General features: G+C 42.8%; 2 protein-coding genes across 8 annotated transcripts in view; both read left to right on the forward strand.

The window, feature by feature from the left end:
- The window catches only part of tjp1a (tight junction protein 1a), an 83897-nt gene extending 71399 nt beyond the window's left edge, over positions 1 to 12498 (forward strand). For 2 of the 7 annotated variants that reach the window (XM_038991613.1, XM_038991621.1), the window contains exons 23-28: positions 829 to 1047; positions 3436 to 3545; positions 3665 to 4052; positions 4383 to 4600; positions 8705 to 8848; positions 10648 to 12498. In XM_038991613.1, coding sequence (XP_038847541.1) covers positions 829 to 1047; positions 3436 to 3545; positions 3665 to 4052; positions 4383 to 4600; positions 8705 to 8848; positions 10648 to 10742 — 1174 coding nt within the window. In that variant the 3' untranslated portion in view covers positions 10743 to 12498. The remainder of the gene's footprint in view (positions 1 to 828; positions 1048 to 3435; positions 3546 to 3664; positions 4053 to 4382; positions 4601 to 8704; positions 8849 to 10647) is intronic. The other 5 variants (XM_038991639.1, XM_038991651.1, XM_038991644.1 and 2 more) reach the window with 3 other exon arrangements.
- Positions 12499 to 13857: 1359 nt separating this feature from the next.
- The window catches only part of fam189a1 (family with sequence similarity 189 member A1), a 136536-nt gene continuing 122820 nt past the window's right edge, over positions 13858 to 27573 (forward strand). Inside the window, exon 1 of the mRNA XM_038999273.1 lies at positions 13858 to 14082. Coding sequence (XP_038855201.1) covers positions 13858 to 14082 — 225 coding nt within the window. The remainder of the gene's footprint in view (positions 14083 to 27573) is intronic.

A 27573-nucleotide genomic window follows, 5' to 3' on the forward strand; every position in this document is an offset into this window, starting at 1 on the left:
TGTTTCAATGTACCGGTAGGCACTTGCGGCTTATAGATGTGCGGTTTATTTATGTAAAAATACATATTTTTTAAAAATTCAGTGGGTACGGCTTATATTCAGGTGCGCTTAATAGTCCAGCAATTACGGTATGTATTCCTGCTACCAGTCACTTTTCAGACCTGTTTACATGACACTTGCACACTCACATTAACACTGACATACGCACACACCCACCACTGATGCTGCTGCCATACTGCTTACTATTATTATTATTTATCCTGCTACCAGTCCTAATCCCTGCCTGCATGTACATATCTACCTTAAATACTCCAGTATCCCTGCACATTGTGCATGTACCCTGTATATAGCTTCCTCATATTTCTTGTGGTTTTTTTGTTTGTATTTTCTTATTAGTTCTAAATTTTTATATGAATACTGCAATGTTGGGTAGGGCTTGCAAGTTAAGCATTTAACTGCAGTAAAACAATGCCGCTGCCTACCACTGGTGCTGCTGTTTGTTGGTCTTGGAGCGCCCCTCGGTGGAAACTAAGAGAAACTACCTTCCAACTCTGCACACTGACTGATGTGCAGAGTTTGAGGTTTTTACTATTTTAGTAATATGCTATATGCGTATTGCAGAGGCTGTCCTGTACACATGTTTATCATTGAAGCACTGATGTTTTCATTGTAGTTCTGTTTGATTTGTTATATGCTAAATTGTAGTGATTTAGAGATCGAAACAAACGCCCCACAATATATTTTAGAGGAATTTCTTTATGTATGGTTTATCTGGTATTCAATTAACCTCCCCACATTGCCTCATCCCTTCTTTATCTCTCTCCTCAGAGTCCCTGAGCCTCAGAAGCCCCGGGAGGTGTCCGATGATGACATAGTGCGCTCTAACCACTATGACCCAAATGAAGACGAGGAGTACTACAGGAAACAGCTGTCCTACTTTGACCGGCGCAGCTTGGACGCAGGCAAGGCACCTCCTCAGACAACACCTGTCATCGCAACCAAACCTGCATCTCAACCACAAGCACATCCCGGATACAACTACCCAAGGTAACTCACTCCCACGCGTCACTCTCTCTGGGATATGTGGTAGGAAATCAAATCACTGTAGTGAGAGACGGAGTATGTGAGTGGAGTGGAGCGAGGAGTGGAGCCCGCTCCAATTTCGCTCCAGTAGCGCTCACTTCATGAGCTCAGGGCATGCCCGGCCCAGCATGCATTTTTTTGTTGTCTACTTGTGTGCTGCTGTAGCCCCTTGCTTTAGATACTGTCATATAGTATGCTAAATATTTTCATAAAGAAACTGATAAAACACACAGGTGAAAAATCAAGGTGACTTACAAAGATGAGGAGGACCAAGAGCAAGAGGGAGTGCAGTGAAGTAGTATCCACAACTAAATAATCATTGGGGAATCTGAAAAGACAGGTATCCCGAAAGCATGATGGTGTACTTACTACGTGCACATGCTAACAGAAAGGAACGAGGTGGGTAGCTAGCTAAGTGTATCATTGTAGCAAAGTATTTATAAACTCAAGATCAGATCTCTAAAAAGTTAAGTTAATTTTCATTCTATTATCTATACAATGGGCCATCATTGATTTTGGCCCAATAGGTCTGGAATATTACCTCTTCCAAGGATCTTTCCGTTTTGATAGGGTTATTTTACCTAAAATCCTTTAGGCCTACCAACAGGAAAAAGAAAGAAAAAACTATGCATCCCTGCCCAGCCTGGCAAGAGTGTTTAGGGGGGTGTTTAGCATCACCAGTGGCTCTAAGAGGGTACTCTCCGCTATTGGTCTGCTCTCCAGGCTCTCCAGGCACCATCACATGAAGCCACAGACTCATGTTTCTAAAAATGTATTCAAAGGCACTGTAGATTAAGTAAGTCACAGCCTATATGTGCAATTTATAGACTATAATTATTTAATAGAACAAAATGTTTTTTGAGTGCTGAGCGCTTAATGTCTCTGACAGCCCAGTGTGTCGCACTTGCAAATGCTTCAAAATGTATTTCTTTGTAGGCTACAACCTTGAAATAATATAGCCTAAATCATTTATTTTTGGCTACCTGTCTGACTCCTGACCTATTTAGAGTGTTTATATGCTGTTTAATACGACATGTAGCCTATTTGAAAGGATGAGCGCTTCTTAGTCACCTTTTCCTGTTGTTTGTTAAAATGCTTTTCATTCAAACCATATGGTTTGGTTTTAATACTTCAAAACCAAATGGTAGGTCCAGGTAGTCACTAAAATAGATGGGTGTTGGTTAAATTGTGATTTTAATGAATGGAGAGAATTTGGAGCAGCAGTTTTTTAATTATTTTTATTTTGAGCTAGGAGTTTTTTAGCGGAGCGGTTGGAAAGCACCGCTCAACTCCGCTCACATACTCTGGTGGGAGACACAATATAGCTTACTCTCCCCCTGCAGCACACTCACCAGACAGAAACCTCATGGGGGTCTAAAGCTTTTTATCTTGGCTACACACACACACACACACACACACACTACTCCTGGGGTCTAAAGCTAGGCTACGGTATATCTCTCAGCAACACACACTACCACCACCAGAATATTGATTCACCCTGCCTTGGAAATGGTCCTCTTATAGTTGAAAGGACAGAGTTGGTGGTTGGCCCATACTGACAAATGAAAAACTAAGTTTAAGGCAAGCTGTGTTTTTTTTGTTTATCCTCCTGGGCGGCAGTAGAAGGGTTACTTTGATGTACCACACTGTGTGCATTCTACGCTTCAGTCAAAGACCATGCCAAAGATACAAGATTAAGTGTGGGAAAGGAAAAATACCATCACAGTATTCTTTTATTCGTTCTTTCAACTATCAACAATAGGTTTCACTGTTCATACAAGGTGTTTTACCACTGTAAAACTTGCCTCGAGATATTCAGGCTACTTTGGATGTCAAAGCTGCACTGTATGCGTCGGTATTGCTATTTGCTTCAGTGTTGCTGTGCTCCATTCTCCTATGTGTTGTTTTGACAAACTTACTTTTAGTAGGTCCATGTCTACATGGTTTTTGCCCCATTCTGTAATTAGCTAATTAACAAAACCATTCACTTGTAACTGCTTCAAAATGATCAATTGCACTGTAAGGTTTTATGGGCACTAGTAGTGGAAAGCATATTTTAAAGTGTGTTTTGGAGAAGCAATCTGTGTAAATGAATACAGTCAATTAACTAGATGGAGCCACTGTGTTTTATTAAAACTAACAGACTAACTGGACTGCAGTAATTGAACCTTTCTCTTGAGGATACATGGCACATCACTGATATATATCTGTTTAGGTCTAGATTTTTGAAGTAGTAAGTGTGACAAACTGTGAAACATTATAACCCTGGCCTGAATTCTTCTTTACCTTAAACCCAAATGTTTATGCCATCATTGTGACATTGGTTGAATGTGCTCTTGTGTTTTTTTACAGGGCAGAGTCAGTGGAGAAGGTCAGTCCCGTGGAGAGGAGATATGAACCCGTTCCCCAGGTTACCCCCGCTGCCCCACCTGCCATACTACCCAAACCCACCTCACCTGAGGGTAAGCACTATAGTGTAGGACACACACTAGTCTAGTTCTACATGCAGTATTTTCATCTATAAATATAATACACGCACACTCAGTGACTCACTTACCAGATCCCCATGACTCTCCCAAAGCAGACACAGTCACGACCAACTACCTGCCACAGAAGAGTTACCCTGAGAAGTCTCCAGTGAACGGTACGGCAATGAAGGACCAGCCCAAGGCCCCAGCCAATACCAGCTACAACCGCTACGTCCCCAAGCCCTACACCAACTCCGCCAAGCCCTTCGAGAGGAAGTTTGACAGCCCCAAGTTCAACCACAACCTGCTGCCCAACAACAAAACAGACCTGGCCCCAGCCATCAAGGCCCCAGCCAACAGCACAGCCCCAGTCAAGCCCCAGATCTCCCCCCAGCCTACAGACCTGGACTCTGGCATGGACACCTTCACACGCACCATGGACAACAGGTCCAAGTACCAGCACAACAACATCAACGCTGTGCCCAAGGCCATCCCTGTCAGGTGAGAGGATTCAACATCACTCCTAGAGGGGCATCCTACCCACTGGCTGAACTATACTGGGTTCAGTTATAATATGTAGATTATAGTTTTATCGCCTCGCTTCATGTATTATGGAAGAAACACACCAGGAGTGAGGAGTGTTTCTGTGCATGGCTAGAGAAAAGAAAGCATGCAAAGTCACATGGTCATGTTTCTTACAGTTCTATAGTTGACACATTGAATGATACCAATACCTTTGCCCATCCAGAAGGTGTCACAAATGTTTCAGAGGCGGGCTCTAACTGGCTCTATGTTCTGGTATCTGACTGTGACAACTCTCTCCCCCTGTAGCCCCAGTGCTCTGGAGGATGATGATGAGGATGAAGGTCACACTGTGGTGGCCACGGCCCGGGGGGTCTTCAACTGTAATGGCGGGGTGCTGAGCTCCATCGAGACGGGTGTCAGCATCATCATCCCACAGGGGGCCATCCCCGAGGGCGTAGAACAGGAGATCTACTTCAAAGTCTGCCGGGACAACAGCATCCTGCCCCCCCTGGACAAGGAGAAAGGTCAGACATGGGTTCATGGTACACGGGAGTTAAAAGATTTCACATGGGGTCTTTTGCCAAGCTTTATTTCAGTCTGAAGATATTCTATTCCTCAGTTTTAAGTGTTTTTAGCTACCTTAATTGCTGGCTGTACAGTGGGTATTGGATGTATTCACCCAGCTTGGATTTTCTTTAAAAAATTTTGCGTTACAATTATGTTTTGTTATTGATCTACACCAAATACTCCATAATGTCAAAGTGAAAAGAAAATTCTACCGTTTTTTACAAATTAATAAAAATATAGTAATTGCATAAGTATTCACCCCCTTTGTTATAGCAAGCCTAAATTAGTTCAGGAGTAAAATACTGCTTAACAAATCATATAATCACTTGCATGGACTCTGTGTGAAAATAATAGGTGCTGACATGATTTTTTAATAACTACCATTTCCTCTTTCCCCCATATATACAGTTGAAGTCGGAAGTTTATATACACCTTAGCCAAATACATTTAAACTCAGTTTTTCACAATTCCTGACATTTAGTTAGGATCTTAGGATCAGTTAGGATCTCCACTTTATTTTAAGAATGTGAAATGTCAGAATAATAGTAGAGAGAATGAATAATTTCAGCTTTTATTTCTTTCATCACATTCCCAGTGGGTCAGAAGTTTACATACACTCAATTAGTATTTGGTAGCATTTCCTTTAAATTGTTTGAATTGGGTCAAACGTTTCGGGTAGCCTTCCACATGCTTCCCATAATAAGTTGGGGGAATTTTGGCCCATTCCTCCTGACAGAGCTGGTGTAACTGATTCAGGTTCGTAGTCCTCCTTGCTCCCACACGATTTTTAAGATCTGCCGACAAATTTTCTATGGGATTGAGGTCAGTGCTTTGTGATGGCCACTCCAATACCTTGACTTTGTTGTCCTTTAGCAATTTTGCCACAACTTTGGAAGTATGCTTGGGGTCATTGTCCATTTGGAAGACCGATTTGCGACCAAGCTTTAACTTCCTTACTGACGTCTTGAGATGTTGCTTCAATATATCCACATAATTTTCCTGCCTCATGATGCCATCTATTTTGTGACGTGCACCAGTCCCTCCTGCAGCAAAGCACCCCCACAACATGATGCTGCCACCCCCATGCTTTACGGTTGGGATGGTGTTCTTCGGCTTGCAAGCCTCCCCCTTTTTCCTCCAAATATAACAATGGTCATTATTTTCATCAGACCAGAGGACATTTCTCCAGTCTTTGTCCCCATGTGCAGTTGCAAACCGTAGTCTGGCTTTTTTATGGCGGTTTTGGAGCAGTGGCTTCTTCCTTGCTGAGTGGCCTCTCAGGTTATGTCAATATAGAACTCGTTTTACTGTGGATATAGATATTTTTGTACCTGTTTCCTCCAGCATCTTCACAAGGTCCTTTGCTGTTGTTCTGGGATTGATTTGCACTTTTCGCACCAAAGTACGTTCATCTCTAGGAGACAGAACGCGTCTCCTTCCTGAGCGGGATGACGGCTGCGTGGTCCCATGGTGTAACACTTGCATACTATTGTTTGTACAGATGAGCGTGGTACCTTCAGGCATTTGGAAATTTCTCCCAAGGATAAATCAGACTTGTGGAGGCCTACAATTATTTTCTGAGGTCTTGGCTGATTTCTTTTGATTTTCCCATGATGTCAAGCGAAGAGGCACTGAGTTTGAAGGTAGGCCTTGAAATACATCCACAGGTACACCTCCAATTGACTCAAATTATGTCAATTAGCCTATCAGAAGCTTCTAAAGCCATGACATAATTTTCTGGAATTTTCCAAGCTGTTTAAAGGCACAGTCAACTTAGTGTATGTAAACTTCTGACCCACTGGAATTGTAATACAGTGAATTATAAGTGAAATAATCTGTCTGTAAACAATTGTTGGAAAAATTACTTGTGTCATGCACAAAGTAGATGTCCTAACCGACTTGCCAAAACTATAGTTTGTTAACAAGACATTTGTGGAGTCATGAAGTGCTTTGAGAGACTAGTCAAGGACCATATCACCTCCACCCTACCTGACACCCTAGACCGACTCCAATTTGCTTACCGCCCCAATAGGTCCAGAGACGACGCAATCGCAACCACACTGCACACTGCCCTAACCCATCTGGACAAGAGGAATACCTATGTGAGAATGCTGTTCATCGACTACAGCTCAGCATTTAACACCATAGTACCATCCAAACTCGTTATCAAGCTCGAGACCCTGGGTCTCGACCCCGCCTGTGCAACTGGGTACTGGACTTCCTGATGGGCCGCCCCCAGGTGGTGAGGGTAGGTAACATCTCCACCCCGCTGAGCCCTCTCCTGTACTCCCTGTTCACCCACGACTGCGTGGCCATGCACGCCTCCAACTCAATCATCAAGTTTGCGGACGACACTACAGTGGTAGGCTTGATTACCAACAACGACGAGACGGCCTAGGAGGTGAGGGCCCTCGGAGTGTGGTGTCAGGAAAATAACCTCACACTCAACGTCAACAAAACAAAGGAGATGATTGTGGACTTCAGGAAACAGCAGAGGGAGCACCCCCCTATCCACATCGACGGGACAGTAGTGGAGAGGGTAGTAGGTTTTAAGTTCCTCGGTGTACACATCACGGACAAACTGAATTGGTCCACCCACACAGACAGCGTTGTGAAGAAGGCGCAGCAGCGCCTCTTCAACCTCAGGAGGCTGAAGAAATTCGGTTTGTCACCAAAAGCACTCACAAACTTCTACAGATGCACAATCGAGAGCATCCTGTCGGGCTGTATCACCGCCTGGTACGGCAACTGCTCTGCCCACAACCGTAAGGCTCTCCAGAGGGTAGTGAGGTCTGCACAACACATCACCGGGGGCAAACTACCTGCCCTCCAGGACACCTACACCACCCGATGTCACAGGAAGGCCATAAAGATCATCAAGGACAACAACCACCCGAGCCACTGCCTGTTCATCCCGCTATCATCCAGAAGGCGAGGTCAGTACAGGTGCATCAAAGCAGGCTGTGATGGGAGAACTGAGGATGGATCAACAAGATTGTAGTGACTCCATAATAATTACCTAAATGACAGAGTGAAATGAACAATACAAATATACAGAATAAAAAATATTCCAAAACATGCAAACAGGGATTAAAGTAATACTGGGGGAAAAAACATGGCAAAGGAATACACTTTTTGGCCTAAACGCAAAGCCTAATGTTTGGGGTAAATCCAACCCAACACATCAGAGTAAATGCTTCCTTATTTTCAAGCATTGTTGCATTAGGGTATGGGTATGCTTGACATCGGCAAAGACTGGAGAATTTTTCAGGATTAAAAAAAACGGGATGTCGCTAAGCACAGGCGAAATCCTGGAGGTAAACCTGCTTCAGTCTGCTTTACACCAGACACTGGGAGAAGAATTCACCTTTCAGCCGGACAATAACCTACAACACAAGGCCAAATCTACACTGGAGTTGCTTACCAAGAAGACAGTGAATGTTCCTGAGTGGCCAAGTTACAGTTTTGACTTAAATCTGCTTGAAAATCTTTGTCACGACTTGAAAATTGCTGTCTAGCCATAATCCCCAACACCTTGACAAAGCTTGAGAATTTTGAGAAGAATTATAGGCAAATATTGCGCAATCCAGGTGTGCAAAGCTCTTAGACTTACCCAAGAAGACTCACAACTGTAATCACTGCCGAAGGTGTTTCTAACATGTATTGACTCAGGAGGGTGAATACTTATCTAATCAAGGTATATTAGTGTTTTATTTTTCGTTAATCAAAAAAATAAAAACAATTTTCCACTCTGACATTAGAGTATTTTTTGTATATCTTTGACAAATAAAAATTACAATTAAATCCATTTTAATCCCACTTCGTAACACAATAAAATGTGAAGAAATCCAAGGGGGTGAATACTTATGATAGGAGCTGTATGAGTCCACGGTGGGGTTATTTTACTATCCAAATAGTCCTTTGGTCTTTAACGGTTCTCATTGTCTTATGTTCACCGTGTCTGTTTAAACCCATTAAGGAGCCCAACAGCTTCAGTGATCTTAGGAACTCTGTGTGTATATGTATTAGCCTCTAACCCTGTGGTGTGTATCTGTTTCAAGGAGAGACCCTGCTCAGCCCGCTGGTGATGTGTGGCCCTCACGGCCTCAAGTTCCTGAAGCCTGTGGAGCTGCGTTTACCTCACTGTGCGTCTATGACCCCAGATGGTTGGTCTTTTGCTCTAAAATCCTCCGACTCCTCGTCGGGTACGCTGTCCTCTCTGTCCTTTTGGGGTCGGGGCTTTGGGTTGGCTTTGTGACAAACTGATATGGTTGTGGGTCACTTTGTATGATTTTGATGGTTTCATTTATTTGGTATTTTGGTTTGTTCACTCACTCATTCCTCCACTGATCTTTATTTATTTGATGTGGTCTTCAGATCAAAGTTCTTCTTGTCATTGCTTTTTCATGCTGAAACATATTTCTTTCCGTTCTTTCCTCCGCTTAGTGTGTATGTCATCTGTTTGACATTGATATGGTTCCATTGGACCTGCATCCTGCCGATCAGTTTTGTGTTGATAAGATTAGTAAGGTCTTTCTTGTAGTGAATCATTCCACATTCTTTTCCCACAAGTGATTTTTTTTCTCACATAGCCACCCAAACGTCTATCCTGAAACACAGTGGTCAGCGGTCCTCTTAAATTTGGAAGAGGACCCTCTCAGAGACAGACGCATGGCTCCCTCAGTACTAACAGATGTTGTGTATGTGAGAACAGCCTGTGGGTTGGATCTGAGATCTGTCTGACAGCATCAGAACAGAACCGAGTCAGCTCTCTGCTCTCCCTCCGCTCCTCTCTATATGTCTTAATGGTAAACTTGGCACAGCCGTGGATTAGCTACTAATTACTCTCAGCTAGAATTGGACATGAAGGGCTAAATTAGCCTACTGCTGCCTCGTTGGCTTGTTCGTTTGTTGTCCTGCTTCGTTGTCGAAGGATTACAGGGCTGTGTTCTAATCCTCTTATTGTACAACAAGGCCCTTCTTTAGCTTCATTTAGGCTCTACTTGTGTCTTGCTCCTCACTGGGTCTGACTCCTTTCTAGTTGGGTGCTGAGCTGCCCAGACCCAATGGGAGTTTCCAGTAAGGAAGCAGCATAGTGTGTGACTTAATGGTCTTGGTTTGGAATGGTTCTGAAAGAAGTCTGCTCACAGACAGGAGAGATTCAATCCAAACCACACATGATCAGTTTGCTTCTGACAAAACATTACCTTAATGTACTGATGTCATTATGAGTTTCACAGTGAACATTCCTCCTGCTGCACTGACTAATTGTGAACCTCTAACAAATAATCTGAGTCATTGACAATTGATCTGAGTAAAATCAGTTAAACACCTCTTGGTCCTCATGGATCCTATCTGATAGGACCTGTCATTGCTAAAATCCCTTTGACATTTAGGCGTAATTACACTATAATGATTAGGATGCATTATCCTCACTTGTGATTTCCTATCAGAACAACAAAGCATGCTAAAAGCCTGAAATTGTTCAGCACTTTGATCTGAAGATCTCATATAACTCACTTTACTCACATGGCCCTGAGGGAATGAATGCAATTATCTGAAATAACGGTGCTTTAAAATGCAACTGCATTGTGGTTTGGAAGAAATGGTGCAGTTTAGTGTAACAGTTTTGAGTCTAAAGCCATTTTTTTAAACAATTATTTAAATTTGTTATTCTGTGGAGGCAATACTCTTGGCTCAAGGCCTGGGCTTGGGCCATTAATCGCAAATTACAGTCGCTGCCAGTACATACTCTATCCTTAAGAGCCATCATTTGAAATCAAGAGTGGTTTTAGCAATGTAATGTGAAGTTTACGTCTGTCAAGCTACATCCTACCACAAACAGCATGTATATATATGGCTTTAATGGAACAAAGGGTGTTTTAGTTTAGTGTTTGGAGCTTGCTGGTTGTCAGTTTAGCAAGAAGTGAATTATGTATTATGAACCTTATACCCTTTCTCCACCTGTTATCATTACCATGTTCCTTCTCTCTCTCCCCCTCAGGTGATCCCAAGAGTTGGCAGAATCAGTCTCTCCCTGGAGACCCCAACTACCTGGTGGGAGCCAACTGTGTGTCTGTGCTCATCGACCACTTCTGAAGAGTGCAACAGCTGGCCTGTTACTGAATGTGAAACCATGGGAAAGGAGGGATAATAAACACATACATACACACACACACATACATACATACATACATACATACACACACACCATTTCTCCAGGGGTGGACCATACACAATGATGTATTTACACCCAGTGCTCCAGCGTTGTTTACTGTGCCCATGGAAGATGGAAGGAGACTGAAGTTGCCCCTATGTGCTGTCCTTTAACTCTTTCCGAGGTCTTGAAGAAAATACAAAACACACAACGATTTAACCAGTGATGGAATGCATGCCCTGTGCCACTGAGTAACTCATCACATTATACGCCAAGTTTTAACTTTTAATTGTTACATAACAGGAAAATGGTTTGAGGTTTTTACTATTGAAGTAGATGGACATACATGTAGGTGTATTTATACTATATATGCATACAGTATATATAGTATATGGTTTAAATATAATTTTAAATTCAATTCTAGAAAACAGAATTCAAGAATCAGACTTCAACCTTTTTTGTCACCTTTTGAATTGGCTGACTTACAAAGACGGTCATGTTTTTTCCACATTGACAGATTTGTGACGGTTTTGGAATTCGGTGCCAGGGAGGTGGGCAGTGAAGTGATGATGTTAATGCAGAGCCACATTTTCTAAATGTATGGCTCTGTGGTAATGATTATGGTGATAGTGAAGTTGGCAAGCATCTGCAGAAGAGAAAATGAAGCTGAAGGTGGAATACTTTGAGGTGGATTTAAAGCCCAACTCATGCCTCTAACATGTTCATCCTGTGACTAGAATGGCTCTTTCTTCCTTTCCTTTTTTCTTTCTTTCTGTAAATTGACCTTGGATTCACTTTGTATTGAGTACCAGAATTCTACTCCTGCTGTATCAAGATCTATGCATGTGCTATGACTCAGGTCCAGAAGCCTGCTCAGTTCTCCCTCACCATGTTAAAACCCTCTTACATTAACAAGCAGTGATGCCTTATCTGCATATTATTCACTTTTTCAGTAAAAACCTCTGGGTTCTTCTAAGTTATGATGATAAATTATGGAAAAATGAAGTTCTCTTGCCATTTTGTCAACCCACTGTATAAATGAACTTGGGTTTAGCGCACAAGAACAATTGAAGCTAATAAAGGTATGCTTTCTTTATCTGCTATGCATATGACTTCAGAAGAAAAAGAAAAACTTTACAAAAAAGACAAGTGGCTGTAAATAAAGTTAGCATATGGCCTTGGTTCTTGGTTTGTAAATGAACTTTTGTATGTCTTTGTTATTTTGTATAAAACTTAAGAGAAAACTGTTTTTAAAAATAAATGAATTGACCATGGTTTACTTTCTAATCTGGTTAAACCCTTGAGCCTTGGAACTTGTAACTATTAGCAGTAATAAAATCCACATTTTCTACCAATATATTCACACTACATATAAATAAGTCACAATCTTTTTATGGTTATTTGCAAAAGAGGAAAGTGCTTGGGTTAAACAACTTTTCAAACCTGTTCTTTAAAAGGGTGTGCTCTGTCCCCCTCATTTATTTGTGATACTGGATGCTGTATCATTTTGTGCCCTGAAATGTATTTTTGTACTAATAGACCATATATTACGGCACACCAGTACTATTTTCTTTATATATGATAACACAGCTTCAATTGGATATTAGCTCTTCACGTGTGGCTGACTTTTTTTTCTCCTTTGTGACACAATTTTAAGTATACCACTGTATTAATGAATAAAATAATTTTTAAAGTAAAGTGTTTCTGGGGTTTTGTATTTTTATGAGCCAAATATAACATTCTAATAGTTTAAAGGATTCTCAGGTGAAATATGTAATCATGTTCGTTTTCTGCTTAGGCTGGATTTCTATAGTTTGATCTTCGTCCATTACAAAGCGGAGGGGGGAAGGTGGCTGCTGTAGAATTTCTATTATCTTTAGATACTGCGGCATGATTTAAGTGCAGTACCAGCTTGGCCGGTGCAGATGGTGCTCTAGAGCCCTGTGGCTGTGTCTCCGCAAGGTCAGCACCACAGAAGGCTGGTATTCAAAGATTAGGGACTGTGTGGCTTTACCCTCTGTTTACATTATGAATTAAATTTTTACAAATATGGAGAGTATCAACTTGTTTTAAAGCAAATGCATGTTTTTACTCCCAATGTACTAAACGTGCCTTGTACTTCATCTCAATTGATGGTACTCAGCCTTTGTGAATCTAATAAAGTAGGCTTGTCTGTATAAATTATAGATGGATCATTCAAACATTTGGTTGGGGGCTATAATTTGAAGAAATGTATGTGATTTTGGTCATTTGAATTCAGACAATTCATAGACATCTCAAAGGATAAGTGCATGGCTTCACAAATGATAAGAGCATGGTCATCTTTTTAATGTTAATATAGTCTAATTATTTGTAGACGCAATCGCATACGTCTATTTTTGGGAAGCGAAGTGGCACCGTCGTAGTATTGATTGCCCCAAACAAGCTAGCTGCATCTCCTCCTGCCGCCGCGGGTAGTTTGCTGTCTGTGAAAACCCTGCGCCTGTGTGAAACAGCATACCCACGGCCACGCTCTCTGTGCATGGTACCCTGCCGCGCGTTTGACAGTGGAATACTAGAATACTACATTAAAGGGCGACACTATTCCCGTGTCATTTCAGCTATACGTTTTTACTTGCTGAGGTTCTTTAAAATGTATCCTGTAGCAATGAAAATAAGGGAGCATATGATTTGATGGACCATTTCTCAAGCTTTTCCTCGAAAACCCGGTTACCTTAGCTAATAGCGCGTTATCCTGTGTTTTTGCGGAATAGATTTGGGTAGCAGCACAAGAAAGTCACTACGCATCTCATCCATCACACTGTTGTAGCCTTCAGAATAACCGACAATTACGCATCTGCATCTTGGGATAATTAAGCAATTTAATGGAGACTCTTTCAAAGGAACCATTTAGTAGGACTGATGTTATTTGCTTCTTGGACACCGTTGCTTATCAAGCTTAACATTTGGACATCGGTTACTTGCTTTGCTGTTAGGTGCCACTTTTGGATGCTGATGGAAATAGCTTAACCCATTGTTTTCAATAGCTGATACATACACTCTGTTTTCTTCGTGACAATGCCAGTCCAAGCAATGCCCCGAGGTCGTTCGCTCAGCCCCGCGTCCCTGTCCCGTAGCCTCTCCAGACTCAGAGAGTTTCGGACTCGGACTCGGATCATGCTTTCTCTCGGAGTTTCTCAGATGGTTTTGGGAAGTCTGATTTTGGCAGTCAGTTTTGCCGCTCTGGCCCTCACTACCTCACCAAGGGTCAGACATTCGTGTCCATTTTGGGCAGGTTTCTCTGTAAGTATTTCGTTAATTAAGTATTAATATTCATCCAACATGTGGGTTTATGTGTGTGTGTTTTGTGGCTCACTATTTATTGTTGTTTATAAATTGACCCATTTCGCGGGAAACAGATCTGGCACGTGCTCACACCTGGTAAGCATGTCCAGTTGGTTCGATACGTGTTTTATTGTAAATTATGCAGACGTTGTAAAATCAACATTAATGCCATTAATTATTTCGTTTATTGACTGTCACCAACTTAACAGTGGTTTTAAACGCTTTCATTTGGCATTTTGTTGTATAGGCTACAGTAGCCTATTGTGGCATAAGCCTACAGATGGCCTATCGTTGTGAAATATCAACTCTCATTTAGGCCAGATTGATTAGTTTATTTTTTTGTGTCATCTTGTTGCAATTTGTTTGTAATAGTATTGCTTAAAATAAATACTCAGGCATGTTTGGGGCACGGTGTGAAGGATTTCTCTCAGCTAGAACACAGTGCTATTTTGGCTATTTTGGCTACACATACAGTCTACTGTCTCACATACAGACTACTGGCTTTGCAACCTTGACTCAGGGGAGACTTAACATAGTAAATTAAATTCCAGGACACTGAAATTAGTATGAAATGTTTTTTGGGATGGTATGTATTAATTTGTGTGATTTCGTATGATATGTTACGAACATAGAATTAGGAATTAGAATACTAGAATGGACATGAACCTTCTTATTATGGGATAAAAGTCAGCCATTTTGATCAGGGAGTTGGCCAACCATGGTTTTGCCAGAACTGTGATAAGATATTGTCTAAATCATGAATTTGAAGAATTTATCTGCACTGTATGTTTGTTAGCTAGCTGCCAGCTAGTTTTAGAGGAATGATTAAATTCAAATTAACTGCCAATATGCCAACATTCCATTCAAACAATGCAGTCAATCCACAGCCATACACTGGCTGAAATCAGTTGATGATAGAATTTAGATAAAACTTGTCATGTAGCTAGCTAGCTAAAACAAACAACATGTGTCATTTAGCTTTCTTCATCAGAGATTAGGCTTTTGGAAAGAGCTTGACATTGTCCTGGTAAAGTTGTCAGTCTGACTACTGTCATCACCACTATAGATGGCAAGCAAATCAAACAATATTTGGACATAGCCATCTAGTTTATCCTCTGAAAGTTAACTTGTTAACTAGCCATATTCATGTGATCTGTTATTAGCTAGCTAGCCAATTTGACATGGTCCATCAATCAATGTAGCCTATCATGTCTGCCAGCAGCAATCGTGATTAAACACTATTTAAAAACAATGTTGAAAATGGGATAATGTTAGCCAACTTCGCTACGTAAGTCTACGTTGGTTGAATAAAAAAATATATTGAGGGAGGTCTACTTACCACTGTTTAGCCAACTGTACAAAGTTTCTACTGGTAGCTTGCAAAGTAAACAGTAACGTTACGTCGGCAAATGAGCACTTCGGCTGCTTGACAGGCAGACCCCACAAAGGATGGGAAATTAACCTAAACCACTTTTGTTTTATATCACTCAAATATCCAATTAATATTGGCCAATATTGAGAGATATTGTGAGGCTACCCTCACGTATCTGAAATTACATGACCAATTGGTTTTTACTGATCATGAAAAGCATGCAGTTAGGCCTACTTGCTGTAGCTCTATAACTGTGATGATAGAGTTAAACGTGTGCAGATCTTTGTTTACTATGTTACGTTTAGTCTATGAGACCAGCCTAAGTTCTACTGAAGTCTGTAGGTTAGAGGTTCATAGCTTGCAGCTGGGCCATCAGTGATGGGGGCTGTTCTTGGCACAGGCACCGTCCCCATGTGGTGCTGGTCATATTTGTCTAACTTTTCCTGTGAAGAGAGTCCCTGTGGAGAGAGTGGTCTTATCAATATATTTCCCTGCCAATTTGTGTTAAAAGTAATTTCTCTCTCTTTCTCTCACACACACACACGCACGGATGCACACACACACACACACACACACACACACACACTGTACGGCTCAATGTTCAATGAGCAAGAAATGTACTTTCAAGCAACGTCTCGCTTTCATTGTGTACTGTAAAGATTGTCTTAGTGGGACATTGTTTTCTGCGCCTGAAAATTGAATCACAGTTTCTCTAAATATTTATGAAGGCACTCTTCCTTGATTTCCTGCCAGAGATCCAGCCAGTGCATTAAGCTCGGAGGTAGTTCCATTAATTATAGAGGGATAATTGAGGGAGTGTATAGAGGGTGATGGTGGTCTCTTGCACAGGGGATATGTGTGTGTGTGTGTGTGTGCTTGTTTGTGTGTGGTCGGAGATAAGCAACCTTGGGGTGAAAGTTCACAGGTCGGGCTATGCTCCTGGAGATCAATTCCTGGGGTTCACTCAACAGATATGTACACTACACGGCCAAAAGTATGTGGACTCCCCTTCAAATTAGTGCATTCGGCTATTTCAGCCACACCCAATGCTAACAGGTGTATAAAATTGAGCACACAGCCATTAAATCTTCATAAACAAATATTGGCAGTATAACGGCCCGTACTGAAGCAACTTTCAACATGGCACCAGCATAGGATGCCACCTTTCCAACAAGTCAGTTCGTCAAATTTCTGCCCTGTTAGAGCTGCCCCGGTCAACTGTAAGTGCTGTTATTGTGAAGTGGAAATGTTTAGGAGCAACAACAGCTCAGCCGCGAAGTGGTAGGCCACACAAGCTCACAGAACGGGACCACCGAGTGCTGAAGGGCGTAAAAATCGACAATTCTCGGATGCAACACTCACTTCCGAGTTCCAAACTGCTTGTCGGGACTTTCATGAAATTGGTTTCCGTAGCCGAGCAGCCGCACACAAGCCTAAGATCACCATGTGCAATGCCAAGCGTCGACTGGAGTGGTGTAAAGCTCGCCGCCATTGGACTCTGGAGCAGTGGAACCGCGTTCTCTGGAGTGATGAATCACGCTACACTATCTGGCAGTCCGACGGACAAATCTGTGTTTTGCCGATGCCAGGAGAACGCTACCTGCCAAACTGTAAAGTTTGGTGGAGGAGGAATAATGGTCTGGTGTTCTTTTTTATGGTTCGGGCTAGTCCCTTAGTTCCAGTGAAGGGTAATCTAAACGCTACAGATAAAATTACATTAAATCAAGTTAAATCAAGTTTATTTTATATAGCCCTTCGTACATCAGCTAATATCTCGAAGTGCTGTACAGAAACCCAGCCTAAAACCCCAAACAGCAAGCAATGCAGGTGTAGAAGCACGGTGGCTAGGAAAAACTCCCTAGAAAGGCCAAAACCTAGGAAGAAACCTAGAGAGGAACCAGGCTATGAGGGGTGGCCAGTCCTCTTCTGGCTGTGCCGGGTGGAGATTATAACAGAACATGGCCAAGATGTTCAAATGTTCATAAATGACCAGCATGGTCAAATAATAATCAGGAGTAAATGTCAGTTGGCTTTTCATAGCCGATCATTAAGAGTATCTCTACCGCTCCTGCGGTCTCTAGAGAGTTGAAAACAGCAGGTCTGGGACAGGTAGCACGTCCGGTGGACAGGTCAGGGTTCCATAGCCGCAGGCAGAACAGTTGAAACTGGACCAGCAGCAAGGCCAGGTGGACTGGGGACAGCAAGGAGTCATCATGCCCGGTAGTCCTGATGCATGGTCCTACGGCTCAGGTCCTCCGAGAGAGAGAAAGAAAGAGAGAAGGAGAGAATTAGAGAGAGCATACTTAAATTCACACAGGACACCGGATAAGACAGGAGAAGTACTCCTGATATAACCAACTGACCCCAGCCCCCCGACACATAAACTACTGCAGCATAAATACTGGAGGCTGAGACAGGAGGGGTCAGGAGAAACTGTGGCCCCATCCGATGATACCCCCGGACAGGGCCAAACAGGAAGGATATAACCCCACCCACTTTGCCAAAGCACAGCCCCCGCACCACTAGAGGGATATCTATAATCATTCTAGATGATTCTGTGCTTCCAACTTTGTGGCAACAGTTTGGGGAAAGCCCTTTCCTGTTTCAGCATGCAATGCCCCCGTGCACAAATCGAGGTCCATACAGAAATGGTTTGTCGAGATCGCATGGAAGAACTTGACTGGCCTGCATAGAGCCCTGACCTTAACCCAATCGAACATCTTTGCAATGAATTGGAAAGCCGAATGCGAGCCAGGCCTAATCGCCCAACATCAGTGCCCGACCTCACTCATGCTCTTGTGGCTGAATGGAAGCAAGCCCCCGCAGTAATGTTCCAACATCTAGTGGAAAGCCTTTCCAGAAGAGTGAAGGTTGTTATAGTATCAAAGGGGGGACCAACTCCACATTAATGCCCATGATTTTGGAATGAGATGTTCGACAGGTGTCCACATACTTTTAGCCATGTAGTGTATGTATGCTGAACACTTATAAACCCAACATGCAACAATTTCAACGATTTTATTGAGTTACAGTTCATATATGGAAATCAGTCAATTGAAATAAATTCATTAGGCCCTAATCTATGGATTCCACATGACTGTGTAGGGGCGCAACCATAGGTGGGCCTGGAAGGGCAGAGGCCCACCCACTGGGGAGCCAAGCCAAGCCCAGCCAATCAGAATTAGTTCTTACCCACAAAAGGGTTTTATTACAGACAGAAAAACTCCTCAGTTTCATCAGCTGTCCAGGTGGCTGGTCTCAGACGATGAAGAATTCAGATGTGGAGGTCCTGGGCTGGTGTGGTTACACGTGGTTTGCATTTGTGAGTCCGGTTTGACGTACTGCTAAATTCTCTAAAACGACGTTGGAGGTGGCTAATGGTGGAGAAATTAACATAAAAGTATCTGGCAACAACTCTGGTGGACATTCCTGCAGTCAGCATGCCAATTGTATGCTCCCTTAATACTTGAGACATCCTGTGGCTTTGTGTTGTGTGACTAAACTGCACAATTTAGAATGGCCTTTTATTGTCCCCAGCACAAAGTGCACCTGTATAATGATCATGCTGTTTAATCAGCTTTTTGATATGCCACACCTGTCAAGTGGATTATCATGGCAAAGGAGAAATGCTCACTAACAGGGATTTAAACAAATTTGTGCACAACATTTTAGAGAAAAAGCTTTTTGTGCATATAGAACATTTCTGGGATATTTTAATTCAGCTCATGAAACATGGGACCAACTCTATACATGTTGCGTTTATATTTGTGTTCATTGTAGTTAGGGAAAGCTTGCCTTTCTATTATGTGTGTTTTTAAGGGGAAAGCAGTTTGTACGATAAACGTGAGCATGTGGTGGAGCAAGGAAATCTAAGCATTGTTACTCATTGCTTGGTATGAAACATAAGTTGTTCTTCTTACTAGGCTGTTAAATAACTCCATGCTGAACTCTGTGTGTCTGTGTCAGAGGCTGATTTCCTTCCCTCACTTCATTGTTCATGTAAATATTTTTAAAAGTCCTCTGCTGCTGGAACTTGAGTCACTTCCCCCAGCCCCACTGACTGCTTCATTCTCACCCTCAGTTGTTACAAGCAGTGTGGCCAGTGGTGCAACTTTCACAGGAGACAGGGAGGACATGACGCCCCCACATTCTGAAATTGCATTTTTGTCCCCCCCAGTTTTATCATTGAGATGTGATACAAAACGCGACACAAGTGTGCTTTAGGACCATGCGAACACCTCGGATTGGTCGTGTAGGCTGTTTTCCAGATTCAGCCTGCTGGATTTAGGACCTCACGGATACCACAGAGTGTGCGGACAGGCTGTGTGAAGGCAAAGCTTCTGAAAGGCTGGCGTATAGGACCAGCACGGGAGAGATGAACAGAGGCAGCTGCTGTCTGTGTTGCGCTTTTTCTCTGAGTTGTAAAAGCAAGCAGAGCAGAAACTGGCTACTCCTTAGTTGACTGATCTAGCAGGCAAGGTAACTGCTGTTTGACAGAAAAATGTGTATTTATTCCCAGTGCTGAGCTAGTACTGCAACTGACATGTTACATTAGCTAAGGGTTTCATCCCCTCTCGACTGAAGTGAATTAACAACTAGTAGCTAGTTAGCTAGCTAGTAGCTACCACAGCTAGCTATCTGTCAGGTAGCAGTATCTAACAGCTGTTGTGTATATGGAAATGTTTTGTAGCCTTTGTTTCGTCCCATATCAACAAACGTACATTTTATGATGTACCATTGTACCATTAGCTAGAGCTAGCCAAAAGTTGGCTAACGTTAGCTAGCTAGCTCACTAACTTTAGCTAATATTTTTGCCTCAATCACACTAGACCTGAATCAAATGATGAAACCAGCGATTGAAGATCGATATTCTGCACAGTCAGTACACGACACTATGCTCATCATCATAGCAGGATCAGATGGTGACAGGTGTCCCTGCAGGGTCAGACAGCCAGGGAAGACCAGTCTACGGAGCTCAAGTGAATTTTGCAGTATATTATAACAATCAGTGAATGGATACAAAGTTCCATCTTGAGTTGATAGGTAGACTACAGTCTGGGATCTGGGAATAATGGTCATTTTAATTATTGAACCATTAATACTATTCTTGAATAATATAATGTATAAATGTACACCAAGATAATTCTTTGTCATGCCTAATCTGAACAGGATCAGATGGTGACAGTGGTCTCATCAGGGTCAGGCAGCCAGGGAAGACCAGTCTGTGACGGCGCAGAGGTGAACTTTTGCAGATACAACCCTTTATTCTCTCTGTGCAGCAAACACTGGACAAGCCAGAAGCTTCAAAGATTGAACCTATTTTAAGGCAGTCTGACAAACCTCTAAAGTTGATTTCCAAACTGTATCAAGGGTTGATAGAGGCTTTTCACGATGACACAAAACATGTAAAACAAACATGTGAAGAAGACCTGGGAGACGCTATTGATGATGATGAATGGATGCAGATATGTTAGAATGCCCAGTCATGTTCATATAATCTCAGACATAAATTACTGCAGTTTAAGACCATCCATAGAACGTACTATATGCCAGTGAAACTGAATATCATGCACTCAGAAATTGTATTATTCTGCTAGAGGTGTAAAACACAAAAGGGGACATATTTGCATATGTTATGGTCTTGTGAAGGCTGGCTGAATTCTGGCAAAGAGTATGTTCTTTTATCTCAGCATGTCTACAGATTCTCCCTGCTTTTGTTTGCTTGGAAATGTTGATACGGGAGACTGTCATTAGAAGAAACTGGGTAACCCAGCATTTATAGCGGCTAAGAAATGCATTGCCATTAATTGGAAGGTTGTTTATCCTCCCACAATGTCACAATGGATGGCAGGAATGTCAAGTTATGTATCACTAGATTTGATTTATTACAAGATTAAGGATATACTGTGCAACTTGCATAAGGTCTGGATGCCTTATATGGAATACTGTATGACAAAAGGAGTCTGTCTGTATTGAAAACATGCCCACGTAAGGGGAGATACTGTACCTATTTAGGCAATCCCTAGCTGCTGGGCTGCTCAGTCCTGGCCCGCGGGGTCTGCCATACCGTTGGTTGTCACTCTGGCCTTGGCCTAACACACCTGAAACCAATAATGAATGTTTCACTAATATCCTAAAGCTGAGTGGGGTGTGTTGGTTTGGGGTGCTGCAGAACCGTAGACCACAAGGGATAGGACTGGGTGACCCAGCTATATTGTTTGCAAGTAAAAAGAACTCTACAGTACTATTAGGCCTATGATATTAATTATATGGAGGATGTACTGTTTCTGTGTGTTAATGTGTAGGTGTATGTGTGTTTTTATTAAACTTTTCTTTTCCAAACCCTTCCCTTGAGACATACATTTAAAAAAAAGGAAGTTGTGTTGGGGAGAGAGTTTAGTTATTGACTAGACTGGTGGGTGTCGGGCGAGCAGGTGGCTCGGGCTGGCTGGGCTGTCTGGCTGAAATGTGATATAGAGGATGTCTTAATAAAGACAATCAAAAGTCTTTGTACTTTATTTGTAAGAGTTGTTCATTTATTAGGCTATTGGTTAAAGGTGCAACACAATATTGATTATTGAATTATCATTGATCTAGTTCAGTCTTATCAATCACTTAAAAATATTTAATAATAATCTTACCTAGCTTGATGACTGTGGGCATTTTTGCTATACTTTTTGTTGTTCTAAATAGAGATGGCTAGAAGGGCCATGGGTCATATTAGATTGTGTAAAAATGCAGGAAATTAGCTTTAGATGCCCCCAAAAATGTAAGGACCCCCAGACCCCCCCCCCTTCTAAAACCAAAGTTGCGCCCCTGAATGTGCAGTGTGTGAGTGAGAGAAAAAGCACCACAATCATCACTCACTGCACCGGGGAAAGTCATTGTTGTTGGCAACAACAAAGTACGTTTAAGTAAAGGTTTTATTTAACTAGCTAACACTGGGTAGTTCTGGCTGTGTGAGAAACTGATAGTGAATGTTTTGAAGCCCAAAATACTTGCTAGCTACAGAATTACTTGCACAATCAATCACTGTCTTAGTCTTATTCATAGGGTCAGCAAGTTAGCAATGGGTATGCCACCAGTCAGGAAGAGAGAAAAAAGGAGGACCTAAGAGTTTTTTTAAAGGAGTGCAAAGGACTGTAAGTAAGGTACTTGACAACTGCCCGCACACCACCCCTGGCAAGCTAGCAGGAACATTTCAGTGCTTTCAGGTTAGTTGTCTTTAACTTCATCACAGTGATTATGGGTCATAAATGTGTGTTCCATGTGTTAAGACTTTGTTTGGTCATTATGATCATGGCAGAAGAGTGACAGCCATGAACAGACAGACAGGCAGAGAGGGAGAGAGAGAGAGAGAGGCCACAAACCAAAAGGTAGGCTAGTGAGAAGTGCTTCTCCATGCCCATAGAGTTCATAGCCTGATGATCCGTCGTGGTGGGAATCAATCTGAATTATCATGTATTATCTCTGGTGAAATGATAGCATCTTAGGTCTAAAGGGTGTACTGCATGTGTTAACTTCATCCAGGAGAGAGGCAGCCGTGGTAAAAACCACGGGCAAACAGACAGACATACAGAAAGAGAGAGAGAGGCCACAAATCAGCAGGTAAGATAGTGAGAAGTGCCCCTCCAAACTAATTGTGTAGAGTGGAGATTTTTAATTTCAGTTTGACCTTTCATGCCTACCTTTAAAAAAATATATACAGTTTTTATGTGTACGTTGCTGGTTATTATTACAGTATAATAATTATTATAAGTTAAAATACATTACGCTTCCAACCATACAGTATGTAGAGCAGCAGTAGTAACAACCTGACATACTGTAGGGGAAGTGAGAAAAATACTAGGAAATTCATCATACAGTACCAGAGAACGAGTAGAAAATATTTGTTTAATTGAATATGTTCCGTACATAATGAATGGCCCTAAGACTGATTGGACTGTACCAGAGTAAGTGCCCCTCTGTAAGGCCCACTTTAACCTTGTAAATGTGTCCATTTGTAAGTAAATTTTTTGTCTGTATCCTTTTCTCAAAAGTCACCAGAAATTAGCATTTAAAAGCAATCCCGGACCCCTGTAAAAAAATCCCACCCACATCCCACCGTCAGAGTTGCTCCTATGCTCCTGTTGTGTTTGTCCAGAGGCAGTGTGTGTGAAGCTGATTGGTATGGGAAAAAAACTGTTGAGTCACTTCTCCTCTCTACACATTCGTTCTGGAGGTGTACAGACTTATATTTGTAAATGTGGTGAGTAGTTGACTCAAAGAGAGAGAAAGACAATAGTTGAACAGTTTTTAACAAATTAATTTCTTCAAAAATGAAGGAGAAGCAGGAGAGAGAGAGCTAACTATATTTCGTAGTATTTTGTTCTTCACTTTCACTTACTTATCTAGAGAATGCAGCTAGCTAATTTAGCTTACTCAAACACCCAGCTCAAACAGAGAGGGATGCTATGTGAGCTAACTGGCTATGGATATCCAACACTGGAACTTTTCCCAGTTTTATTAATTTATTGGCACCGGGGCCCACCGGTGTAAATTCTAAACTACTTGCTGACTGTACAATGTACTGCATGATTGTAGCGGGTTTACTAACACATTAGTTCTAGAGCTATGTTGACTGTGAAGTTAGCTAATATGGTCACAATGATGTAGCGGATAGTGGTTAGAGGTTATGATATCAAGGTTTGGTTGGAATGTTTTTTTCGCCTGCTCACAGACAGCTGATGTGTTGTGCACTGAAATCCACAAGCGAAGGGAAAGGGTGAGATGAGGAGAGTGCGTAGATGCAAGAAGGAATTAAAGAGCAAAGTGATCATGCTGTTTGAATGTGGCTGCTCTGAAAGTGAACTGTGTTTGCATGTGATCAGGGTGTATTCATTCTGCCGATTCTGTTGAAAACATTTCTTAAATGTAAGCAAACACAACGAAACGGGAATTAACATACCTGATCAGCCAGATGCAGGCAAGAGTGTGCAAGGCAGTATTGAATGTGTCACTGTCTGTCACCTTGATTAGTCAAGTTTTTCTCTCAACCTGTGCACCTACGTTGTAAACTTTCATTCATTGGCTAGGTTGTAGCAAACTCATAATGTGTATAGGGACAATTCAAGTATCATGAAGTAACCTTAACCTATTGATGTTACATTGAGCTGGGTGAATGGAATATGAATGACAGTCATCTAATATGCTGTAATAGAAATAAGGCCATGCTCATAAAAACATTATTATAATCGCGGCCTCCCAAATGGTGCAGCGGTCTAAAGCACTGCATTGCAGTGCTTGGGGCATCACTACAGACCCGGGTTCGATCCCAGGCTGTGTCACATTCGGCTGTGACTGGGAGACCCATGAGGCGGCGCACAATTGGCCCAGCGCTGTCCGGGTTAGGGGAGGGTTTGGCCGGCCGGGATTTCAATGTCCCATCGTGCTCTAGCGACTCCTTGTGGTGGGCCGGGCTCCTGCAAGCTGACTTCAGTCGCCAGTGTTTCCTCCGACACATTGGTGCGGCTGGCTTCCGAGTTAAGCGAGCAGTGTGTCAAGAAGCAGTGCAGCTTGGCAGGGTTGTGTTTCGGAGGACACATGGCTCTCGACTTTCGCCTCTCCCAAGTCCGTAGGGCAGTTGGAGCGATGGGACAAGACTGTAATTAACAATTGGGGAGAAAAAGGGGTAAAAGTAAAAAAATATACACTGCTCAAAAAAATAAAGGGAACACTTAAACAACACAATGTAACTCCAAGTCAATCACACTTCTGTGAAATCAAACTGTCCACTTAGGAAGCAACACTGATTGACAATAAATTTCACATGCTGTTGTGCAAATGGAATAGACAAAAGGTGGAAATTATAGGCAATTAGCAAGACACCCCCAATAAAGAAATGGTTCTGCAGGTGGTGACCACAGACCACTTCTCAGTTCCTATGCTTCCTGGCTGATGTTTTGGTCACTTTTGAATGCTGGCGGTGCTTTCACTCTAGTGGTAGCATGAGACGGAGTCTACAACCCACACAAGTGGCTCAGGTAGTGCAGTTCATCCAGGATGGCACATCAATGCGAGCTGTGGCAAAAAGGTTTGCTGTGTCTGTCAGCGTAGTGTCCAGAGCATGGAGGCGCTACCAGGAGACAGGCCAGTACATCAGGAGACGTGGAGGAGGCCGTAGGAGGGCAACAACCCAGCAGCAGGACCGCTACCGCCGCCTTTGTGCAAGGAGGTGCACTGCCAGAGCCCTGCAAAATGACCTTCAGCAGGCCACAAATGTGCATGTGTCAGCATATGGTCTCACAAGGGGTCTGAGGAACTCATCTCGGTACCTAATGGCAGTCAGGCTACCTCTGGCGAGCACATGAGGGCCTGTGCGGCCCCACAAAGAAATGCCACCCCACACCATGACTGACCCACCGCCAAACCGGTCATGCTGGAGGATGTTGCAGGCAGCAGAACGTTCTCCACGGCGTCTCCAGACTCTGTCACATGTGCTCATGTGCTCAGTGTGAACCTGCTTTCATCTGTGAAGAGCACAGGGCGCCAGTGGCGAATTTGCCAATCTTGGTGTTCTCTGGCAAATGCCAAACGTCCTGCACGGTGTTGGGCTGTAAGCACAACCCCCACCTGTGGACGTCGGGCCCTCATACCACCCTCATGGAGTCTGTTTCTGACCGTTTGAGCAGACACATGCACATTTGTGGCCTGCTGGAGGTCATTTTGCAGGGCTCTGGCAGTGCTCGTCCTTGCACAAAGGCGGAGGTAGCGGTCCTGCTGCTGGGTTGTTGCCCTCCTACGGCCTCCTCCACGTCTCCTGATGTACTGGCCTGTCTCCTGGTAGCGCCTCCATGCTCTGGACACTACGCTGACAGACACAGCAAACCTTTTTGCCACAGCTCGCATTGATGTGCCATCCTGGATGAACTGCACTACCTGAGCCACTTGTGTGGGTTGTAGACTCCGTCTCATGCTACCACTAGAGTGAAAGCACCGCCAGCATTCAAAAGTGACCAAAACATCAGCCAGGAAGCATAGGAACTGAGAAGTGGTCTGTGGTCACCACCTGCAGAACCATTTCTTTATTGGGGGTGTCTTGCTAATTGCCTATAATTTCCACCTTTTGTCTATTCCATTTGCACAACAGCATGTGAAATTTATTGTCAATCAGTGTTGCTTCCTAAGTGGACAGTTTGATTTCACAGAAGTGTGATTGACTTGGAGTTACATTGTGTTGTTTAAGTGTTCCCTTTATTTTTTTGAGCAGTGTATATAAAAAAATAATAATCATTGTCCTCCCTCATCTTAAACGGCACCAACTACCACTGCTACACTGATTGTTCTTTTTTATGCTGCTTTCTTACTCTGTGTGTATTATACTGTGTTTGTACTATACAAGTGTACTGTTAGTGGCCAGTAAGGATGGTTTTACTGTGTATAATACACTCCACGGTGGAGTCTTCCAGGTCCTGATGTAAGTGGCAGCCCAGAACAAACCAGTGTTTCTGGGTCAGTGCCCATCACTCTGCTCCCCAGAGGTGGAAGACTTCTCCAAAATAGGTATTCTGTATTCTCAGACTGCCTGATTAGAGTGAAGAAATGATCACGGTCTCTAAACATGCCCCTCTCTCTCCTCTCTCCACCCTGCTCCTCCACCCCTATCAGCATCCTGACACAAAGAGCCTGGGCTCTGTCGCTGGCCACAGCAGGGCGAGAGGCAGCGCGGGGGATCAGTGTGTGTGTGTGTGTGTGTGTCTATGCATGGCTTTTAGACCACACATGCAGAGTCGACTTCTGAACGAACAAATCAGTGTGTCGTCCTCTGCCACTGTGTGTGATCTACCATCTTGCTAATTAGCTAAACACTTGTGCTACTGTTTGGATGGTGGAATTAATGGAATGGGTTTATATACTGTAGCGCTATTCCAAAACTAATAGACCTATGAAATATTTATCATCCATAAATCTGTTGCATAACATGTGGAAATGTCAGGTCATAAAGATTGTTAATCTTATTTACAAAGCAATAAGTAGAAGAAATGACAGCAATCGATTTAAGAAACCTTTGCCAAGCCAATAATAGCTATTTTCAGGGA

The sequence above is a fragment of the Salvelinus namaycush genome, chromosome 1, assembly GCF_016432855.1.
Source record: "Salvelinus namaycush isolate Seneca chromosome 1, SaNama_1.0, whole genome shotgun sequence".
Classification (NCBI taxonomy): Eukaryota; Metazoa; Chordata; class Actinopteri; order Salmoniformes; family Salmonidae; genus Salvelinus; species Salvelinus namaycush.